This window comes from Kryptolebias marmoratus, linkage group LG5, assembly GCF_001649575.2.
Source record: "Kryptolebias marmoratus isolate JLee-2015 linkage group LG5, ASM164957v2, whole genome shotgun sequence".
NCBI classification, from domain to species: Eukaryota; Metazoa; Chordata; class Actinopteri; order Cyprinodontiformes; family Rivulidae; genus Kryptolebias; species Kryptolebias marmoratus.
The window spans coordinates 11,106,053-11,128,417 of NC_051434.1; the positions used below are offsets into that span (position 1 = coordinate 11,106,053).

A 22,365-nucleotide genomic window follows, 5' to 3' on the forward strand; every position below is an offset into this window, starting at 1 on the left:
TTTTATTCATTCCCTTCATGTTTTGATTATTAAATATATTAATTTAGAGGAATATGGTGCAAATTGAAGGACAGATGCTAAAAACGAAAGAAAAAGAACTCGAGGCACAAATGCAAAGTTCCTATAATTTGAAGCTTAAATCCAAATGTTTTTTACAGTTTCTCATTTAAACGTGTTTTCCCTTTCTGTCTTTATTCCCACTTCTGTCAATGATCTTTTAGATTCACAACAAAATGTTTAAATTACAAAACAGATCTGAGAAGCTCACAGGCGGCTTCTCATTAATGTGAGCAAAACTGAGGCCGTTCTGGGTGACAGGTTTGCTTTTTCAAACAACACTATAATTATGGTTTTAACAACTCTTACACAACCTCGTACTTCTTGAAACAAGGTGTCCCGACTTTGTTTACAGAGTTCAACCTTCATCACCTCAGTCCTTATTTTACCTGAACTGTACGTGATTCAGCTGTGCTAACATGTAAAGAATTCTGCTGCGCAACAGGTGAATCATTTCTAATGCCTCATTTACTGTAAACACACAAGAAGGTGATTGTAGCCTAGAAAGAGAAGGCGTGTATCAGTATGTGAGGACCCTCCGATACAAACACAAGACCCCCTGAATCAGAGGAGGAAGTCAGCAGACAAGGGAACATGTGTGTGATTCACTCCTGAGTGAATCATCTTGGATGGTCGTAAGAATTATGTTTCACAAGATCTGTAGGCGGTGTGTCACAAGACTAATGTATGGGTGTGCAATGAACAGATTACTGTGACTCAAACTTCACTGAACCCTCTGGATGTTAAACATGACACTAAACAGCCTAGAGTTGTGGCAGCAAAAGGGAGTCTCATATCAGACCAGCAGCGCTTCTGTTTGTGAGGTAATTTCCTGAAAATAGACCCAACTGTGGAGGCTGAAGACACATGGCAACAAACAGCTTGTACATAGAAACAAACATTACATATCAACACACAAAAAGTGCACTCACAAAAGTCTAATTTTATTTTTGTGTGCTTTAAAGTTGCTTTTTATGGAAAAAAAAGCAAGCGCTGCGACTAAAACACACACGCTTACGCTCGTCCTGAGGAACAATTCGTCTCTTTTTCCAGAGCATTGCTTCATAATCATCTCACGATGCTACGCAGAGAGGCCGGGAACCCCAGCTGCACTGCGTCAGGGTGGAGGTCTGCTCCCCTGACCCCGAGGAGGAGTAGACACATGTCCGTCTCCATTCCTCTGGAGCATTTCCTGTTCCAGGAATACGCAGGACGTGTGTGGATGATAGTAAACAAGAATGGGCGTGCAGGCAGCACAAATGAAGACGGAGAGCATCAGCAGTTGAATGTTTTCAAGGCGTTTGGCAGCACGGAAAACACCCACATGTTGGTGTTGATGAGAAGCTCAGATATTTGGGAGTCAATCGCTGTACTGTTCGTTCTCCTTCTCTGCAGCTGGAGCTACAACACTTCATGGCTGTGTTTTTGAGACAAGTAGAGGCTCTAAGACTAAAAAATAAAAAATTATACCCACACTGATGATAAGGAATGTTACTCTCTTTACGTGGGGAATGTAAAGTAATTTTATCACTTTTCCCATAAATTAAATTGATTTTCTACGTTTTGACTGCCTCAGTTTTTCAAAAGTCAACACCTCAGGACAGAGAGTTTTTCTTGGATTTGTCTTTTTGCCCGTGGCTGTAAAGAAAGCTCGCATCGTACGAGATGTCTTCAATGTCAGTCAAACTTGTGGGTCGACAGCAAGTTAACCTGTCAGTACAGACAAGATAACTTTGAGGAAACACAAAGTTTACAAGAAAATCTGTTCAGATTTCAGAAACCTCAGGTGCAGCTTTTAAAAGCAGAACACTGAAACCGATGCGCCTTACAAAAATAGCTGCAAATGAAAGACAAGTGTGTGTGTGTGTGTGTGTGTGTGTGTGTGTGTGTGTGTGTGTGTGTGTGTGTGTGTGTGTGTGGAGGGTGGGTCAAAAGTTAAAAAGCAGTTCTTATTTTTTCAGAGACTGCACAGCTCTGTGAAAGTCATGACACATAATGTCTCGAGATGTGAAACCATGTCGAGGGGAAGTTTGTCAATTCCTGGAAATGACTGACTGTCTAGAAAACGCTGCTCTTTTGGTTACATTAAAAGCTGAATCTACTTTTTGACCGTATGAACATTTCTGGACTGAAGGGCGCAGAAGAAGCATGTTGACACAGATGATTTGCTTGGAGTGGCCTAGGGGCTGAAGGGCAGAGGTGAGCAGGAACACCTCTGGGTAACATCGTCCCAGGAGCGTTTGTCGAATTTATCATGAGCAGAAAATGAATGAACTCACTGACTCCAGTAGGATAAAGTAACTATAATATATATAAATAATATTTAGGCCCTCTAACCAGAAAATACATGCTATAAGGTGTATACTAGTGTATGTCATTTTTTATTCACATTATTGTATTGTTTTTATTGTAAAGGATTGTGATTTCTGTTTGTAAAAAGTGCAATATAAATAAACTTTACTTGGCTATTAAAGGACCGAGGTGTAACAGGTAAAAGTGGGGAAATAAAAAGTAAGTTGTAGGTAAAATTAAGTTTTGTAAGATAAACTGTTAAAGACGAGTCTTCAAAAGATTATTTCAGTTTATCTTTGTGACTGTGCTGACATGACACAAACAATTAAAAAATATCAAAAAGCTGAAGAGCATCATGGAGTTTAGACAGTCTGTCACCTCTGCCCCCCACGGCCCGCCCGCCTGTCACCTCCGACTTATATTGATTGCGAAACCACCGAGTTGCAGATCGATTAATGCTGACAGACACGAGAAAGACCCTGAATCATTCAGCCATAAAGAGAACTGGACTGTTAAAACTTCCGTTAATGACAGCAAAAATCAAACGCAGGTTCTGCTTCATCAGATTTGTCCTTTCAGAAGACGCAACACAAGTCTTGACGTAGTCAAGTGGAATTTTAGTGACTAAAATGCAGACGTGTGAAAATCACAAGGAAGCAGACAAAAATGTCATTGCAGCAAAAAATGATTGAGAATATTTTTGCTTACATAACAAAATTTTAAACCTATGTGCTTTACATAAAATACAAACAGATAAATAGGCAAAAACTAAATTTGGGACTATAAATGTGAAATAAAATCATCTAAAGGAGAGGGCTAAAGCAGGAGAATCAAACACAAAAACCCTTTGAAAAGAGGTGGATCTCCACCTGTAATAAAGATCCTGCCTTTCAGACTACCCAGAGGCTGATTTTTCTAAAGTTTGGAACGTGCAGTTCTTTCATGTTTTCAGTTGAAAGTGAGGAACAGCTAGAAAGCCTTCATCAGAGAACCTGAAGGGTCTGAAAGGCGTATAAGCAGCTAAAAATTCACTGACGTAAGCTGGAGCTTGACTGCACTTGGCTCATGGCTGAATTAGATCAGGAGCTGGGACATAAAATCTGGGATATGTGAGCAAAGCAAGGTGAGTTGCCTTACAGGTGAGTTTCAAAGCAGCTTTAAATGGGAAAAGAGTCCTGGTGGAGCAATGGTCTAATCAAGATGACACAAAAGCATGAATTACAATTTCTGGATAAGATAGAAGAGGAAATGTTTTTGCAGTATTCTTAGGTTAAAATAACTAAAATGCTCAACAAACTTTAACATATCTTTCAAACAGCTGCATTTTTGCGAATGATTAGTGTGAAGACCAAAAGATCAAAAGGAATAAAGACCATTAGTAAGTAACTTTAAGACAAAAATCATAAGCAAATCATACAATTAAGTTAAAAAAAATTCATATTCAGCTGCTGTTCTCAGCCAAGTAGTAGAACAGTGACACATGTAAAATCACCAGACTTTAAGGTTAGATACTGTAGATTATCATCAGAACAGGTGAAAAAACACACAAACTCACTTTTTGTATTAGGTGATCCAAAAGGAGAACATATAAGGGGAAAAAAGGGTCCAAATACAAACCCCTGAAGAACCCCACAGGTCTCGATGTGTCAGAGAGAAAGAACCATCATCAGCTAACAAACACTTTCAGTTAGTAAAAGTTTAACTACTTTAATTTACACCCAAAATACAAACTAATCTTTGTAGTCCACCAGTGAGGATGACATGAGTTAGTACTAATGGAAGCAAAATGATCTAAAAGAACCAAAATTTAGGTTTATTATGATCTGAGTTTCTGAATATTATTCATATTTCATGGTATTCTAATGAACTTAAATCATTACACAACTATTAACAAATTTACCACTAATTACCAGTCATACTCCATTTGATAAATTAACATTATTGGTAATATTTTGCTCTTAAATTATTTATGACATTAGTCAGCTTTAAAACTGGATTGCACAAACACACACGCACACACACACACACACATATACTGCATATACTTTCACAAGACACAATTATGATAGTTCTAAGCTGTTCATAAAGATCCTGGATGACATTTGAACACTTTATTTTAAACTGTGAAGTGTCTTCAGAACTAAAGATCACACGTTACAAAACAAAGTCGGTGCCTCGGAGGGTTTCTGTGAAGACCTCAAGTAGAGGTTACTCGATAAGGCGTGCAGCGGCTTGTCACTTTGCGTTTTTGTACCTTTCAGCTGTGAACATCTGGCATGTCTGAGAGATATCAGATAAGAAAACATTTCTGGCTGCTTAAACTGTGTTGCATGCAGCACGTCCTATTAGGTAACAACAAGCAATAATTAAAACACCCAGGGGTTTGGAGATGATGAGCTTATTTTCATTCTAAGGGGAGGAAGCTGTGAAAGCAACACTTGTGTGAGGAGCTGGTCTGGAATTAGTGGGTCAACTGGGGGAAGACAGGAAAAGATCCTCTTGGAGTTTCTTTCTTAATGCATATCCTTCTCTTTGGTTGACAGTTTAAGCCAGTGGTCTTCAACCCTGGTCCTTGAGGGCCACCATCCTGCATGTTTTCCTTGTTTCCCTGCTCCAACACACCTGATTCAGTGGTTAGATCACCTCTTCATGTTCTGCAGAAGCCTGTTAATGACACACTGATTCAAATCAGGTGTGTTGGAGCAGAGGAACATGTAAAACATGCAGGATGGTGGCCCTTGAGGACCAGGATTGGAGACCACTGGTGTAAGCTTTTCATGTCAAAGAAAGAGAAAATCAAGGCCTCAGGTGGTCTCTCCTCCTCTGTTCATTTGCTCATGCATCCCCACAGGGACTGACTCACCCACCCAGAAACACATCCATCTCCTCGCTGAAGGTCCTCATCACGTCTAGTGCAGCACAGAAACCTCACCGGGTCTGTTTCGATGACCTCCGACGAGGTTCTGTCCCATCAGATCCTACATCGGTGCTGATCTACAAACAGATGGAATCAGTTCATTTTATGAACGACCAACTCAACTAAAAGGAGCCTAGATTCTGTATTCGTATACACTGCCTAAATATGAATTAAAGTTATGTTCCCAGTGTTTATTTCACCACGTTTTGGTTACATTTTTTTATAATTTGGCAGCGAAAACAAACAAAAGACGTTTTTGCTGTTCAAACATTTTTCGTTTTGAAAGATAGTCTCTCATGAACTCGTTATGTTTACACTGCACCGGATGGTGTGGGTCTGATTATGCAATCTGACTGCCTGGAGTCAACAATTCTGCTTCAAAATGTCACGTTTCTTCACTTTTTACCACAAGCAATGTTGCTAAAGCGAAGCAGCAACAAGCCAAGTTTTGTTTACTATCAATTTATCAAGATCCTTGGCTGTTAATCCGAATAAAGTCTTTAGTTTTCAGTGAGTTTGTAAAGAACGGTGTATCTCTTTATTAACAGGATGGTGTTGTTTAAATGTCATCTAGAAGTTTTGATACTTTAAAGGAATAGAAAACTGAAAAACAGGAATGAAAAGCGTGGTCTCAAACCTGGGCCTCGTGATTGTACGCCTCGGTACGTTTGATCACTTTGCAATATGTTCTTTTTTTTTTTAATAAAACCAAAAACATGCAGATTAGACTAGGTTTTTTTCTACTGCTGTGGAACGTGGTCAGTGGCTGACCACACTCAAAAAGAATCTCATCAAGCTAATGGGTTTTATAGCTGTACATTTTTTTTAATTTCTGTTAAATACTGTGTTGTTTCTGGCAGCGTAAAGCAGACTGACACAGCTGGTAATCCTGAAATGTGTTGATTGTTTAAGTATGCAGTAGTGCACAATAAATTTGAACGGTAAAAGTAAAAAACAGCTCATAATACGGTTGAAAAATTGTGATTTCAGACATGACTCTTCTGTAAGTGTCTTCACACAATCCCAATATTAAAATGTTTGCAAAAAGAGCAAAAGTCTGTATAGTTAATAGCCTTTTTACAAAAGGTATGCATGAAACCATAAAACCCAGATTTATCTAAATATCACAAAAGAGGAAGAAGGAGTTCGCTGAATCATTTTGTAAACACAAAGTTTTATTTGGGGGTTCTTCGATGAGTCATTGCAGAGCGACACGTATACAGCCTGATTTCCTCATGAGGATCTTTGCTGCTAATAAATAAAGCGGAGGAAGGCTGGCTCTGGAGAGGAGTTTATTTTATTTGGAGTAGAGCTGACTTTAGAGGCAGAGCTCTGAGCCCTGGGGGCCAACAGCATCAGCAGCGCTCCTCAGCTTTTAGTGCCTGTTTAATTTATCTCATTCCCACAACAGCAAGGAAAACAATCCAAGGATCTCTGCAGAGATTTGAAATAGAAAAGGCATCTCGTTATTAGGAACATTTTTGCCTTCTTTGATTAAATTAGGGATTTAATGGGTTTGGAGTTTTAGTTGATGTCAATAAAAATCCCTCTCTGCCTCCTCCATCCTTTTTTATTTTGTTTGTTTCCCACAACTTGGGAGTAGTTTTTATTCAAGAGCTTCACGATGTCTGCTTGCAGGAAGTGTCTTAAGAGCAGATAAATAAGTAGACAAGCAGCAGGAAGTGTAGGAGCTTGTTGATGCTCGTCAGGCTGTCCCTGCCAGGCGCTGCAACAAGCTGGCAGAGATGTGAGGCAGCATTCCTGGACTCGTCCAGCATCATGTTCCATGTCGGGCCACCGTTACCGTGGAGACGGGGACAGAAATGGGACAAACAGAGGGGCCACGAGGCTGTGTAAGAAGAGTGTGTGTTTTGTCTTACAAATGTCATAAAACTGACAGCGGGGGACTTTGCGATGCTCACTTGTCAGCTTGGAGCCCAAATGATTAAACTCACATGTTCCGCTTGATTGGTTTCAGCCATGATCTGTCAAAGCTTTTGTTCAATGCAAGGCGTGTCTTTTCCTTTTTTGTGGTTCCAACAATGAGAAGCATTTTATTGTTTGTGCGTCTTGCTCATAAACATGCCACATGTGGACAGAAGGTTCAATCTACCAAACTTTGATTACAGTTTGACATGATATGCAAATATAACAGATATATAAATGTGGTGTTTGAGTTTGTCAGCGACTGTTTTGAAGCCTTGAGATTTGTTTATTTGCAGAAGCCAAAGATGATGTGTTAATGATGAATCTGACTGAAAGCCTGATGCGTGATAACTGAGGTCAGATGTTATGGTTGCAGAAGAATGGAGGAGCCAAGTGTAAACAGCAGTGCAGAGGCGAAAGATAAAGAATAAACTATAAAAACTAAACTCTTTAGTGCTACATGACATGAGTGAACCCAACAGAACAACAAGAATCTGACTAGAGATGACCCAGGAGCTGTCTATGCTGAGAGAAATACTGAAACTGAAACCAGACGAAACAGGAAGTGAAATCACCTGAAAGTATGAGGGCTAACTTCTAATAAAACGAGGTAGGGAGAAGTGTTGAGTGCAAGAAAACATATTTCTTGGGTTAAACACAGAAAGTAAGACGAATTTTAACAGATCCAAGGACTACATACCTCCACAGGATGCTTTTAAACCTTAATGCCATCAGAAAGAGTTAAAAATCTATTGTCAGCTTCAATGGTCTGACATGGTTTGGGAGGTTTTGAACTATATGTTATGATTTGTGTCATCGTGTTTCAGGATAATTTTGTTTAAATAAAGTATGTTTCTGTGTTTTCTGTATATTTTAATAATATTGATTGTAGTATAATCACGGTGCTTTTAGGAGGCAAGAGTCATCAACTGAGTGAAGCTAACTTTAGAAAATCCAAAATGAATTATTGATAAATTAAAGTCTTTTTTGTTCTTGAACTACATCCATCTATTCATTTTCGTTACCTTCTTTTTCATGCTGGTCCCTTTGTCTAGAGGACATTGGACGGGACGTGGGGGACATCCTGGACAGGTCACCAGTCCATCACAGGGACACAGAGACAAATGAGACAAACTGTGTCCAACCATGATGCAGTTAAACAGGACCGTCCAATTTAACTTAGACTTTTAAGAAATCGTGAAGATGGGGATTGGCAGTGGGTTTATTTCTCAGTCACATCAGTTCCTTTTTGGTAAAGAATAATTAAAAGTTGATGAGTTTATTGTTTTGTTATTTGTCCTGTCAACAGCCAAACATTAAAACATTTCATTGCACTCATTATCGAATGAGTTTAAGGCTATCAACAAACCAAAATTTTTGATTTTTAAGTGAAAACTTGGAATAAAATGCCTTTCAAGTGGCACTATCTAACGACACCACTTGTAATCTAACTGTAAATTTTTTGCTACAGTTTTGATAACGTTAATTTAAAAACACACTGTGTGGTTGGAATATCTTATCTCAGTAGACTTCTTATGTTTGTGGCTCCTTTTTATTCAGCCCCCATCCCTCCTGTGTTTCCCCTCTTTCAGCTTTGGTCATCTTACTGTCAGTCCCAGAAAGGATTCTCAAGGATTCCCAGAATATCTCAGCTACACGATCACACAGTGTAGGGGGGGGGGGAATCATAAACAGAAAATAAAAAGAAGACAATGTTCTCTTGACAAGGTTACTGTTATCTGCTGCTCCTGATTGATTTGTTTTCATGCTGCAGAGCAAACCTCCCTGTGCTGCTTATGTATTTATACGCATACAGTGGTTTAAAACTCAAAGAGTAAAAGAGTCTTTCATAAACTGTATAAGAAAAAAAAGCACATTTCTGACAACAAAATTTCTGCAGACTTGTAGGTTTTTATTGTGTTTCTGCCTAACTTAGACTACTTTTATATTTTCATCTTTCATTAAATCACAAAAAAATAAGTTTCAGAGAAAAACTAGTTGATTTTCCTGAATGGTTTTGGAAAATCTGATTGGGTTTTTATAAAGCTATACTGTTAAAGACCATAAAAAAGAAAGAAAAGTTTTTGTTTTACACAAACAAAAATGTACACTGTACTTGAAATAATATTACAAACACTGAGAATAAAATGGCTGCTTCTGTTAATCTGATTTCATCTCCAGAGGGTGAACTGTCATGATTTATGATGAGTGACTGAAGGACCGAACTGCAGCCACACAGGAGAGACAAACTCCTGGTGAAGATGCCTGTCTCCAGCTGTCACTTTGCCAGAGGTGGGGGACACCCTGGACAGGTCTCCAGTCCATCACAGGGACACATAGAGACAAACAAGTCAAACCATTCACGCTCTCACTCACACCTAGGGACAATTTAAGAGTTGAAGCAAGAATTTAACAACTCAACCTGCTCTGCATGACTTCCTCTTTTTTTGTTCTTTTTGTCTTTTAACAATTTTCCCCAAGTGGAGAAGAACAAAAATAAGTGTGCAAATCAGTTTTTGTCAGCATGCTGTCTTATTTGTGATATAATGTTGTCAAAGAAATAAATGATAAAGTCTGATGCCATTATACTTCTTTGAAAGCGGATCTTTGTTTTTAATTTTATTTAAAAGCTCCTCATCTACAGTCCTGGTTAGATCAGTTCAGTAGCTCCTAAAAACTGAGACAAAGGTCTTTTTTTCTCACAGGCTTTCTCTGCTCCACAGACAAACGTTATCTACGGAGCGTGAGACCTCGAATGTTCCTTCTGTTGTTGTGTCTGTCTCTAATGATATCCATTACACTGTTGTGAAAAATTGCTCCTCAGCCTCGAGGCATCCTTCTTGCTCGGGCACAGGTGAGCATGTCAGGTACATAAACATCCTGACTGGTATTTCGCATTCTGGTCTGAGCGTTGCAGAGATAATTAAAGGTCTAGCATTCCTGGAAGGAATGCATGTCGCCTGCCGCCTTTCATGTTCAGGAGTTTTTCCAGACTAAAATCCTCTCATATTATGCAATGATGGAATTGTACCTTAAAAACAACATTATGCACAATCTCGTGTCACACTCAGAGTATGTGTTTTGAATGACTCACAGCTACTACCACATCAAATATTAGCTTAATATCTGTATTCTAAATGCCATCCTAAATGAGGCTGATTCCAAAAGGTAATTAGATATATATCCAAAGATTACATTCTGCAAGTTTTATTAAAATTCATCCCGTGGCTCATTTGGTGATAGACAGACACACAAACAGACAAAAACATTATCCTCTGTTTTCACCTGCAGGCAATAAAAATACCAAACAAAAATGTAATTTTAAAGTTACAAATAAAACCTAAAGCAAGCTGTTAATGGCAACCCTGTCAGTCTGGTTGTGTAGCTCTTAAAGTTTGAGTTGATTTTAGTGAACAATAGTGCAGAGCAGTTGGAAACTGTTAAGGTAGATTGGACTTGTTCCCTAATTTTTATGCAGAATATTTTGAAATGGGCCAGTAAAGGTGCAAAAGTCCTAGCGGGGCAATCGTATAAAACATTGCAAAGAATTTGGGAAGAGTTCCAGATCTGCCATTAAATCTGTGAAGCCAACATGGAAAGATGTGATCATAGCTGACAATCAGCTGCCAACATCTCTCACCTGCTCTGCCTCACAGCGTGCCAGGTTTCCATTTTCCTCTTGATTATTCTAATGACAGTGAATTACGTGTAATTCCCATGAAGCAATCGGGAGAAAATGAAAACAAACCTCTGTGTTTTAATGGGCGTGTGTCAGCTACAGCTTGTCATATCCTGGATGCAGTGTTTCCAAACAACATTTTCCATCAAGTATTTGGGGCTTGTGCAATAACCTGTTCTCTTAAAATATAAAAAACAAAATTATTCATCATATCCTTCACTGTTTTCATTGTTGTGTAAATATGATTAAACATCACTTTTTCATTTGTCAGTCTTTTAAAAATGTACGTGTGGATTATGTAATGTTATCAGCCTGAAACTATTGTACAAGTTGAGGCACAGTTTTGTTTGAATGGAAAGTTGGACTGAACTAGTTTTAAGCCACATTGTGACGAAGATAAAGGCCAAGAAAAGAAGCCTTTGATTTATTGCCTCTGACCAGTTCTGACCCATAATGACTTCTTGTCTGCCTCCAGCTTCTCATTACTCATGTCACCAGCTGAGATGACCCAAATCCAACAAATGTACCGATTCATTTTAAACAAGATGTTGTCATCTTTGTTGTCACAGTATAAACAGCATAGTAACTCAGAATGATGGACTGGAAAATGTTCTGAATGATAATTTGATGCTTGTTTAAAGTGAAAAAAGCCTTCAGCTATTTAAATGTAACTCTATATGTTGTTCAAGATATACACCTTAATGAAACTAAAGCTATTGACAACATAAATTCAGTATATATTAAACATATTGAATGCCATTTGTCTTTATAAACGTGTCTCCAGGATGTCCCTGTCCAGATAACCTTTGATCCTGTTCATATGGAACCTCGAGGTCTCGGTGTCCTTTACTGGAATGTGCATCAGAAGGACCTCACAACCTTGTCTAGGAATGTTAGGAATGAAAGAAATGACAGAAGTATTTACACAGGAGTAAATAAATGGACTTCCCAGGAGGAATTCAAGGCCAGACAGAAGCTTCAGGGGACAAGGATGTTGGATATGACAAAAAGAATACCTTTCTATAAATGTAAGAAAGAAAAATGCCATTTGCTTTAGCCTCCGGCACTCCTGTCAAACGAATAAGATTTCAAGAGAAAAATTTGGCTATATGATGTAATTTTAGATGAGTTATCAAATGCATAACAAGACAACAAAGGTTTGCTAAGAAAAAAGAAAATGTTATTACAGCAGGTCTTCTCGTTCAAATAATGTTTATTCACAACCGTGTTGATCATTACTATCTGCAGACAAGTTGTGTCTAAACTTAATTATTAGGCATTCGGCTGTAATTTGGTTCTGGTGTTTATCAGCAGAACATCACGCGCACAGAAATCACTTTAAGAAAAATAAAGAGAAAAGAAAAAGCCGGCGTTTTCTAAAACAGACTAATGTCGCCCTCTAGTGGCCGAGAAGACAAACTGCATTGTTTAAATTAAAACGAAATACGGCTATTTCAACATGAGTTTCAATAAAGACATTTAAAATGAAATTAATAAAAAAGTAACACTTAATAGAAACATAACAATACGTTTTAGGGTCACAAATCCCCAGTTTGTTTGTAAGTTAGGGTCAATAAAGGTTGTTCAAAAGTTGGAGCTGTGACGCCGCTAGCGTCTGTTGCCATGACAACGACGACCCGTTACAATACACGAAAGTTGTTTTTTAAGTTTTGAGTTAATTAAAAATATTTCTGCACGACGTAACAGCACGCAAATCTGTTTCCTCACAAGTTTGTTATCAGAAAAGGCTAAATCTATTTTTTGTGTGTGTTGGAAACGTATTGAGAAGGTGAAATTTAACATCATGGCAGGAGAGCAAAGCGCGTTTGAGAAGACGTTTTCTTTCAGCCCTCTTCCCACGAAGAAGTTCCCCTTCCAACAGGATAACGACACTCTGAGGCGCTTCATGAAATGGTGAGGTGGAAAAAAAATAAAAAGTTTGTCAACCTGCGAGTTCATCAGCCGGCAGGTCTCCGTGGCTGCCTAATATCTGATGGAGTTGTGTTTTTCTTCAGGTCTATGCTGGGGAGGATTTCCGCTCAGTCTTACAGTTTTGACAACAACTTTTACCCTTACAGCTGTGAGAAGTTTGCTCTGGTAAGAAATAAACCCGGTGTGTCAAATGGCTGTTTTTTAATGTGTCCAGTCTGGATGCTCCTGATGCCACTTTGCGTTTTTCTCCAGTGTTTCTTCAGGGACCCCGAAGTGGTCTCCAGCCTGAGAAACACGGAGACCAAAGTCTGGGTACCTCTTGGTATGTCGTGTCCCCCCAGAGCGCCTTTTTCTCCCTGACAGGAAATTGATCTCATCTGCTTCAGTTTTCAAGCTAGATGTGCTGTTACTTTGTGTGTGTGTGTGTGTGTGTGTGTGTGTGTGTGTGTGTGTGTGTGTTTTAGACAAGCCGGTGGTGTCTGTCAGTGTGGAGCTCGTGCCGTGCACTCAGGTCTCCATGCAGCTGTTTGATCCCATCTACTCCTGCGGCATCCTGAGGCCTTCTGGGCACGTGGTGAAATGCCTTCATGATGTTCACCCAGACTATGATGAACTCAGACAGGTGAACCTCTCCTCTTTTGCTCTGTCGATCTGTTGTGACGCAGAGTCAGCTCAAGACTTCTTTTCCTCTCCCAGATGTTACAGGACGATGATTCCGAGCACTACTACGCGGTGGGGAGAGAGGGACGAGAGGAGTTTCTGTTTCGCCTCTTCAAGCACCTGTGCCTTGGAGGAGAGCTCTGTCAGTACGAGGACACCATTACTCCCTACATCGACACCACAAAGAAAATATACAAAGACCTGATTAGGTGAGAACAACCTAGCTGTCTTTGCCGGTCTTGTGCGAAATTCTGTTCCCCGTGAAAATCTGCGCCCCCTGTGTCGGGAGCGCGCATTGCAGCCAGAGAGGCGGATCCGGCGGATCTGACCATTTTCACGGCGCTTCTGATCGATTTCTCGGTAAAAAAAAAAAAAAAAAAACTACTCATATAATCATGTCAATGTTGTAACTTTCATGTTGCAAGTCTTTAACTGTGTTTAATCCTTTCATCATCAACAATAAATCCTGTGATTTTGATAACATTTGCTCTTTATTTGCCAAAGTTAGGAGGGGGAAACAAAATATTTTAGCCGCCTGAAATAATCTGTTCCCCCGACATAAAATGGAAACAAATTAATTTACCTGCAAGTCTTTAACTGTGTTTTCAAAATATTTGCACTTCATTGTGTGATTGAAACTATCTTTCCATAGCTTCCTTATATTAAAGTATGTTAAGGACAAATGTCAAACAGTTTTCAAAATGTAAATCGATCAGAAGCGCCGTGAAAATGGTCAGATCCGCCGGATCCGCCTCTCTGGCTGCAATGCGCGCTCCCGACACAGGGGGCGCACATTTTCACGGGGGAACAGAATTTCGCACAAGACCGGCATACATGACTTTACATTTTATACAGAAATAGGTTTACAGACATCTTCACTATGTGCACTCACAAGTCAGAAATGTTTATTTTCTAGTGTGCAGAAGGACGCCAACACAAAGAAGATAAGTGTTGTTTCCACTGTGCTCAAAGTGTGCGCCTATGTAAGTGACCACCTCAGTGCCTCACCTATATGACATAAATAATGTTGTTTTCATTTCATGAAACCTAAAGAAAACATAACTTTATTTGAGCATCAATGCATCTAAAACACTTGACATTTGAGAAAACAGTTTAAGGTAGCAGACAGATAAACAATGTTAAACGTGTATTTATTGACATCCATAACTAAAATAACTTGTGATTTAAAATATAATAAAAACAAAATACAGCAGTATTATTTATACATGTTTTTAACTAAGTTGGGAAACTGTAGGATGTAAAAAAACTGAAAGCAAAACTCCTGAAATCCTAAATGACATTAATAATAGTACAAAAACATTGATGTTGCTTTTCTTTGTTTTTGGTCCAAACACAACTACTGTCCAAACATTTGGACATGCTTACTCATAAAAAACTGATGATTAATCATCCACATTTCCACCATTGTGTTGTTTTTTTAACAAGACTTTGTGAAGAAAAGGTTTTGAAAAAAGAAAAATCCCATTTCTGCTTGATGTTAGCTTCAAATGTTTCATCTTTGTGTTTAATAAATTTCCAAATAACTTAAGTAAAAAGCGTGAATTACAAACAGGCCAGATTAGCAACAGGGTTCTGTCCTGCAGAGCCTCAGCATGGTTCAGCAATGACTTGATAAAATAAGCAGAGTATTCTCTAAAATGAAAGTCATCATGTTAGCTCCATATAGCCCAAATTGTTGTCTACAGTATATCATGTGTGTTCTTACGGACCCAATAACAGCTGAATATCTCTGCTCTTTAGTCTGAAGGAAAAAGGGATCTGTAATTTTCAGAAAGATTTTCCAGGTTTTCACTTTTTATTCCTAACTGTTACAAGTGTTTGTTGTTTTTTTTTTCTTCCTTTTCTTGTTTTGTTACTCCTGTCAACGACTTGCAGAAAATTATCACTGACATCACATTTCAGATATGTCATCTTTCCGGTTAAATATGAGATTTAAATGATAGAACGTTTTCAGTTTGTTTCTAATTACATTTCATAAGAAACCCACCTGTCACACAGGAACCAGCTCCAGACATATTTCATCGACCGCCCGTGTTGTTGTGTCATCTGCAGGATGAGTCTGGGCGATGCTTCCCTGGGATTCGAGAGGAGGAGCAGACGTTCGCCTATCTGATCGTCGACCCTTTTAAACGACAAGTGACCTTGTTCTTCCACTTCTACGGCGTGGGAAGCTTGTCATTGTGATGGTGAAAAACTGGAAAAAATTCTGGGTTTTAGCTCAAACCTGGAGCCTTAGTTTAATGGAGGAATTCACCTTGAAGAAACTTTAATGTGTAATCAAAAGTAAGCAACACCTCCAACAGGAGTGATTGTGCAAAATAAATAAATAAATTTAATGAGTGATAATACTGAGAATAAAGGCACCAAGAGCAGCATACAGTCCAAAGAGCTTTATTGAAACAAATAAATTAATAAGTTAGTGATCTAACTTCATCCTCAGCAGAAACACATTTCTGTACCTTTTTAAAAGATCAAATATAGATTAGATTAGAAAACAAACCAGCGGCACATTTTATTCAGCCAATTGCTTCATCAATTGGACTTGGAAGACTTAGTGTAGCTTTTCGCTTATTGCTTGATCAGTTCGTGCTTCAGTTCCAACAACCTACAGTAAGAAAGCAGCTACAGAGCGATGAGGTGGAATGTCACATGGCAGCAAGTCAGTGAAGGGTGGACGGATGGCAGAACGTCACAAAGAGATAAGAGAACGTGCAGATTGATTCATGCATAGAATTCAGTCGTTAACTGTTTCTCCTAATCAGTTTTCCTAAACTAGCGCCCCCTAGTGGCCTCAGAGGTAGTTGTGTGGAAGCCATACTGATCTATGTAACATGCCTATGAAAGGACACATGCCTGCAGAGTTTCCTGCGATGCCTCCAGCCTCCACATCTGAAGGGTGTTGCCAAACGGTGTGAGGAGTGTGTTTGTGTGAGGAGGTCCTGACAGAGGTACGGTGATATGCTGAACAGACAGTAATACGCTCCGAAAATATCAAAGTTTTACAGCAGCTGTAAAAGACTCAATCTCAAAGTGTTTCTTTAGTTAAAGGTTTTGCAGAAAGAAAAAAAAACAATAAATCAAAAGCGTTTTCATGTAGTTCTATGAAAGACTTCTCTTCCGAGCACGTATTCAATGTTGGAGCTAGAAAGCCGCACCACTTCATGTACAGAATGAGGGCAAAGAAGGCACAGGTTATTCGCTTTCATGTTCTTAAATTATTAATTTTTTTTTTTTTTACACAGGAGATCCTTATGTTTTGTTTTTTTCCCTAAAACTGTGGCCACCACGAAACAACATGCAGTACAGAGATGTCGCGTTAATTATCATGAAGCTCTACATTCTAGGTAGCGTTGAAATAACAGCACTGTTCATTCTACTAATGCCTCTAATAAACAGGCATCTTTGTTATAATTCAGCCCAGAGAATAAAGCTACCAATCGTTTTTTTTCCCAATGAAATTAATGTAAAACATGTACAATGCAGCGAGCTCCGAATGGCATTTTACCCCTAATGGCAGCAAGAACCGCCAGACTGAGCGATGAAGTACATTCACTGGTTAAAAGGCTCACTTCAAATGGGAAAGTGGAGCACCTGAGTCAGCAGACGTGACCGGGGAAGGAAGAAGTTGACGCTGGCCGAAAACAGTGCGCTGAAGTGTTGTTCTCAGCCGTTGTCGTACGCAGACAGTAAAAACGTACATTTGCGAGAACCTGACTGGCTGACTGCGGTTTTCTTATCCGCGGTTTGATTCCACATTTACCTAAAAATCTGATTCAGCTGAATTACATGTTAAAATAAATCTTACATTCACTTTATCAACGAAAATCATAAAAAAACTAATCGTTTTTTTGACAGGATACATAGGATCAAGTGCACAAAAACCAGTTCAGTAAAGAAAATAACAGAAATGACAAACTAAATTAAGCACAACAACAAAACGTGGTAAATTTATCAAGTGCCAAAGTACTTAAGTACAAGAATTGCTTTCATTCTCAAAATGTGTGCATTTGAACACCCTCTGTTTTTTTTTTTTTTAGGGAGCAAACATCCCCCAGAGAGTAAAATCAGTAACACTTTTAGGTACGCTCTTCGCTCCCAAGTGTCTCAACGACACGTGCATCGGCGGGCAAAAGGCTCTACAGAGCTGGATTCCTTTACGCATTAGTCACCGTTTCAAACCGCGCCAAATGAGCCGTAAAGTTTCTGCAAAGTGCATGTGACATCCGATAGAAGGAGGAGGAGGGGGGGAGTTGTGTGAAGTATTACTGACATCCTGAAGCGGCTGATGTAGTAAACCTGACCTGAGGATAGATGCTAAGTGAGGAGAAGCAGTGCAGAAAGTGTCCCGGAAGTGCTACAACTGAGCATTTTATCTCAGAGGTAAGGAGTGATGACTTTGCATGAAAGGAGTGCAGGCTGCAAGACAAGGAAGTTTAAAGGTTTCATCAAAAGCACTCATCACGGCCTGTAAAATGCTCAGAGTTTGAACAGCAGCCTTGGGATAACTGCGAAACACCGATTTAGGACTTGTGAAAGAGCACTGTTGTTCAAATAAACCTTAAATAATTAGGAACATTCCATCCTCGAATGCCAACTTAACTTTTTTTTTTTGCCGGTGGGCTTGTTGGAGACCAAACTCCTTGAAGAGGGGATGGAAATCAAAACAGTAATGAGTCACTCCAACATATTATTGTAGCTGTTTTTTGGGGGGCAACTAAAGGGGAGTTTAAATTCCCTTGTTTAAGTGAGACACTGTACCGTGGTGGCTGCTAAACCAGGTCCAAGAGGGAACTTTCTCCAGGTGTGGATGGCTTCATCTGTGCTTATCAGTTTACATTCATCAAGGTATTAAGAATTGTACTGCCATCCCAAAATATCACTGGCAAAATACTGGACAGATGACTAATATATTGGCTTTATGCAGACAAATCTAAGTTAATTGAAGCAGCCAAACAAAAGGATGATGTTGGAGATGAGATTCCTTGACTCTCCTTGAACAGTCTGATGTTTGCAGGTTTGGAAGTCGGACACACAGCATGATGTGAGAGGCTGAGAGGGGTTCAGGAGTCAAGTTTTTCTTGTTCACTTTCTCCGTTCTCATCCAGTGAGTTGAGAGGCGTGTGCGGTGAGCAGCTTTGGCTGAGGCTCCTCGTCAGCTGGAGCCCTCTGGTGGCCGTTATCTCACCAGCTCCGGAAACGTTCGCTCCAGGGAAAGGGCTGAGGATGCAGGTCAGAGAAGGTGGAGGAGCAATCAGAGAAGGTAGATATAAAATAAAGGGAGAACAGTTCTGTCTGGCTGCTCAGAGAGAGGACTCAGCCTGCAGGAGGACATTCTGTAAAGGGTTTCTGTCCATCAGCTCAGTGTCATTCCAAGTTATCGCTCTCGGACCGGGAGATGTTGAGCGTGTTAGCAGAAGGGAAGAGGTCTTTATGGTCCGTGGGGCTGTGGTAGTCGGAAGTCAGGTCGGGGTCGAGGAGGGAGGACAGGGTGGCGTGCGACGAGCCTTTCTTTAAGCACTGGGAGTAGAAGTTGAGCATGAGGTCCAGCTTGCTTTCTATGGACTGTACCTAAGTTAACACACACAAACACTGGACTGTGAGATCTTCGGCTACAACGAGCCCCGATGTTCCCAAATGAAACCCTCCCTTCTTGTTACCTGTTTCTCTACTTTGACTACACGTCCCATCATGCTCAGCTCATCCAGCGGGTCCAGTTCTGGTGGCGTCTTCTCTCCCTTTTCAGGGCGTGCTTTTTTATCAGGCTGAACGGCTCCTCGTCCAATTATCTGGTCCACCCTAGTTACGCAAACACAACAGCGTTCAGTTAATATGATATAAAAAAACAACAATCTTTGTGGATTATTCTCTTCTCTTGCTGCAAAAACAGCCTGAAGTCTACACTAAAGGTATTATTCACACACAGAAGACAGAGCTTCTGTCTGCAGTCCTTTGTTTGTCGTCTACATTATCTAATTAATTTCCATTCAACCTTTCTACAGTGTAGTTTGGTCAAATACTGATCAGCGGCCTCACAATCCTTCCCTGTTGACCAATCAGCTGATTAATTCTTTAAAGAAATGTAAGCCAAAAACATTACAAATGAAAAAAACTTTTTTGCTTTTTGCTTTGATTTTTACAACAGTGTTTCTATCAGCAGTTATATAATTAATTAATATGGTCTTTAAAACCCAAGGGTTTGGATTTGAAAACAAACATTCAATGAAACCAACCTCACAGTTCAACAGATAAAAGTTTTGTCTTTTTAACACAGCAAACTCTTTAAAAACCAGCTAAAAGTGAACAGAGATTTGATGATTTTAGATGTGGAAACATCCAATCCTTTCATAAAGGCAGAGTGCTGCACATGCTGTAAGATTTAAATGAGATTTTGTGAAGGAAAACATGTCAGTCTCTGTCAAAAAATGCTTATGACATTCTTTATTTATATAGTTTCCCCTTTTAAGGCTGTTCCTAAGGTGACCAATGCTCGGGCAATGTAAGTTATTCCTACTAAAGGTGGTTACACACGCTATTAAATAATGTGATGAAGTCAACTTCATCATTTTGGGTTACTTTTTGAAAAATAAATAAAACAGTAGTATTTCCCATTTTGTTCATCTAAGGTTGTTTTGATGTAGTTTTAAGACCTGATAAGATCAGATGATTTGTTATTTTGTCCTGATGTGTAAAACATAGGATTGAACTACTTATTTTTTAACAAAGACTGCTTCTTTTAAACTAAATATATCTGAGTTTTTTCTTTCTACAGTTCAGGTGTAAAGCAGCAGATCAGCGGTTTTTAAACGCAGGAAACCCACCTCATCTGTAAGCTCTTGATGCGGCCCAGCATATCCAGGTGACCTGCTGAATACTGCTCTATGACATCTTTCACGTCATACGGACGCAGCGTCTCCTTAAACTTCCTCTTGGCCACGAGAAACTTCAGGATCCTACAAACGAAACACGCGCTCCATTATCGCTCATGTAAAAAGCTTGAGACCGCACGCCGACGCATATGGGAGCCCCGTAAACCTTTGGAAAAATGCAGGAGAAGGAAGATATCAAACAATTCAGCCCAGCGTGTGAATAACAAGATTAATTAAAGCCAGCATGACCTTATCATTCACAAACAGGCCCATAAAGAAAGCAGTCAGAAACCTACTAAACCGAGCGGATATACTGGGAGGATGAGAGCGTCTCTCTGAGACATTTTCGTATCAGAATTTGCTGTTTCAGCAATTAGCACATTTCCGCAGATAGGAGAACGCGCACCTCTATTCTGTCCTCCGTTTCTGCTCTTTTGTCATCGTGTCAGCTACGTTGGACCACAGCTGCTCCTGCTCCCCAGAGCACAGAGCTCATAATCACCTCCCACGCCCCAGCGTGGGGGAGTCACACGGAGAATTGTTAACCTAACACCACCGTACCAGGTGAACATATCCCTGACAACATCCTCCGCCCGAGAGGTTGTGGAGTAATGTCCCGCTGGAGGAGTGAAGGACGTGTTCGTGATAAGAAGGAAAAGTTAAGGATGTTGATACTTCAGCTCCCTGCTCATCACCTGACCAGAGAAGAAGAAAAAACACTAAATGTGAGCGGGACAGAGTATAAATCCAATCAAAATGTCAGTTTTCCTTGCAAAGGAAGATATTCAGAGAAATTCTTGGGGACCCAAGAATAAGATAAATAAATAGATAAATAAAAATAATAAGTAAGCTTGTTTCTCTGTTTTCTGTTTGGAGAACCAATCAGCTATTTGCGTGCGCAGCCTCAGAGTATTCTGTCCTTTGCAGAGTGCCCAGACCATTCAAACAAATGAGAGCGTAAGTTCAGATAGACGTTTTGATCAACAAATCAGATTAAGAGTTGTAGCCAATGGGCATTTTGTTTGGACTTTCTCGCCGCCCTTAGGGTACTCTAGCAGGCCTGGTAGCTGATTTACGTAGGAGGCGTAGCTAAGTGCTGATTTGTGGATTTGATGTAGTCGCGGAATTGTCATTGGTGCCCTTTTTAACACGACTGCTCAATAAAATATGGACCTTCGTTAAAAAAAGGATGCCCGGGACCTGAACAACCTGGATTTGGTAGCAAAATTTGAATGATGCCCTTGGCTCAGTGGAGTGGAACTGGGTCTTAGCTGTTTAACTGGTGAGTGAAACTTGTCATTTTTTGGCTGATTATATTGCAGTAGTTTTACTACAGTGTTGCAGCCTGTTTCGTTGAACTTTGTTGTTCTTACTTTGTTACCAAACACACACTTGTTGCTTGATTGCTGAAAGGCTTATGTTTAAATTGGCATGCATGCAAATCATGCATCTTGATGTAGTTTTGACTGGTCCTGTGGGTGTAATTGTAGTGTGAGCTAACTGTAAAAAAGACGTCAGTAGGCTGTATGGTTTGAGGTGTCAATTTATCGTATCGGCTTGCAAATCATGCATTAGTCAGAGCCTAAAAAGACTGTCTTTACAACAGTTTTGTATATATATATACACGTCTATGGGGGGCTTGGAAGGGTAAAGAAGGCCCAGTTGTGATAGCTATGCTCTGTCACGATACATAGTGACGGCAGAAGATTTAGAAATTGAGGGAAAGTAAAGAAAGTTTTAAAAAAAAGTCAGCTATTTAGAAAAAGTGGGCAACATGACTACTTGTGAGAGGAGTCCTTTTCTGAAATGACTGCTCCAAACCTTTGCAGAAGGTGCATTAAAAGGGCACTCATAAGAGGACAGGGTGCAGGCGAAGGAGAAAGGAGAAGAGGACTGAGAGGAGGAGGAAGTCCACAGCTGGTGCAGTTTCAGCCGTCAGCGAACTCCTCCTCCTCCTCACACTGCACTGCTTCTTGATGACTTCTGCATTTGGAGTATTTTTGCAAGCAGCCTTT

At 39.8% G+C, this 22,365-nt stretch overlaps 2 protein-coding genes across 11 annotated transcripts in view; one reads left to right on the forward strand and one right to left on the reverse strand.

The window, feature by feature from the left end:
• Positions 1-12,507: 12,507 nt before the first annotated feature.
• Positions 12,508-15,866, forward strand: cfap300 (cilia and flagella associated protein 300). Its single transcript, XM_017422563.3, has 7 exons — positions 12,508-12,785; positions 12,887-12,968; positions 13,056-13,125; positions 13,268-13,425; positions 13,500-13,672; positions 14,380-14,446; positions 15,537-15,866. Exons 1-7 carry the CDS (start codon positions 12,676-12,678, stop codon positions 15,666-15,668), a joined length of 792 nt encoding a protein of 263 aa, XP_017278052.1. The 5' UTR covers positions 12,508-12,675; the 3' UTR covers positions 15,669-15,866.
• Positions 15,860-22,365, reverse strand: part of LOC108241456 (potassium voltage-gated channel subfamily KQT member 4) — a 50,861-nt gene continuing 44,355 nt past the window's right edge. For all 10 annotated transcript variants that reach the window (XM_017425612.3, XM_017425604.3, XM_025007270.2 and 7 more), the window contains 3 exons: positions 20,303-20,434; positions 19,142-19,280; positions 15,860-19,052 (listed from right to left, as the gene is read on the reverse strand). In XM_017425612.3, coding sequence (XP_017281101.1) covers positions 18,849-19,052; positions 19,142-19,280; positions 20,303-20,434 — 475 coding nt within the window. In that variant the 3' untranslated portion in view covers positions 15,860-18,848. The remainder of the gene's footprint in view (positions 19,053-19,141; positions 19,281-20,302; positions 20,435-22,365) is intronic.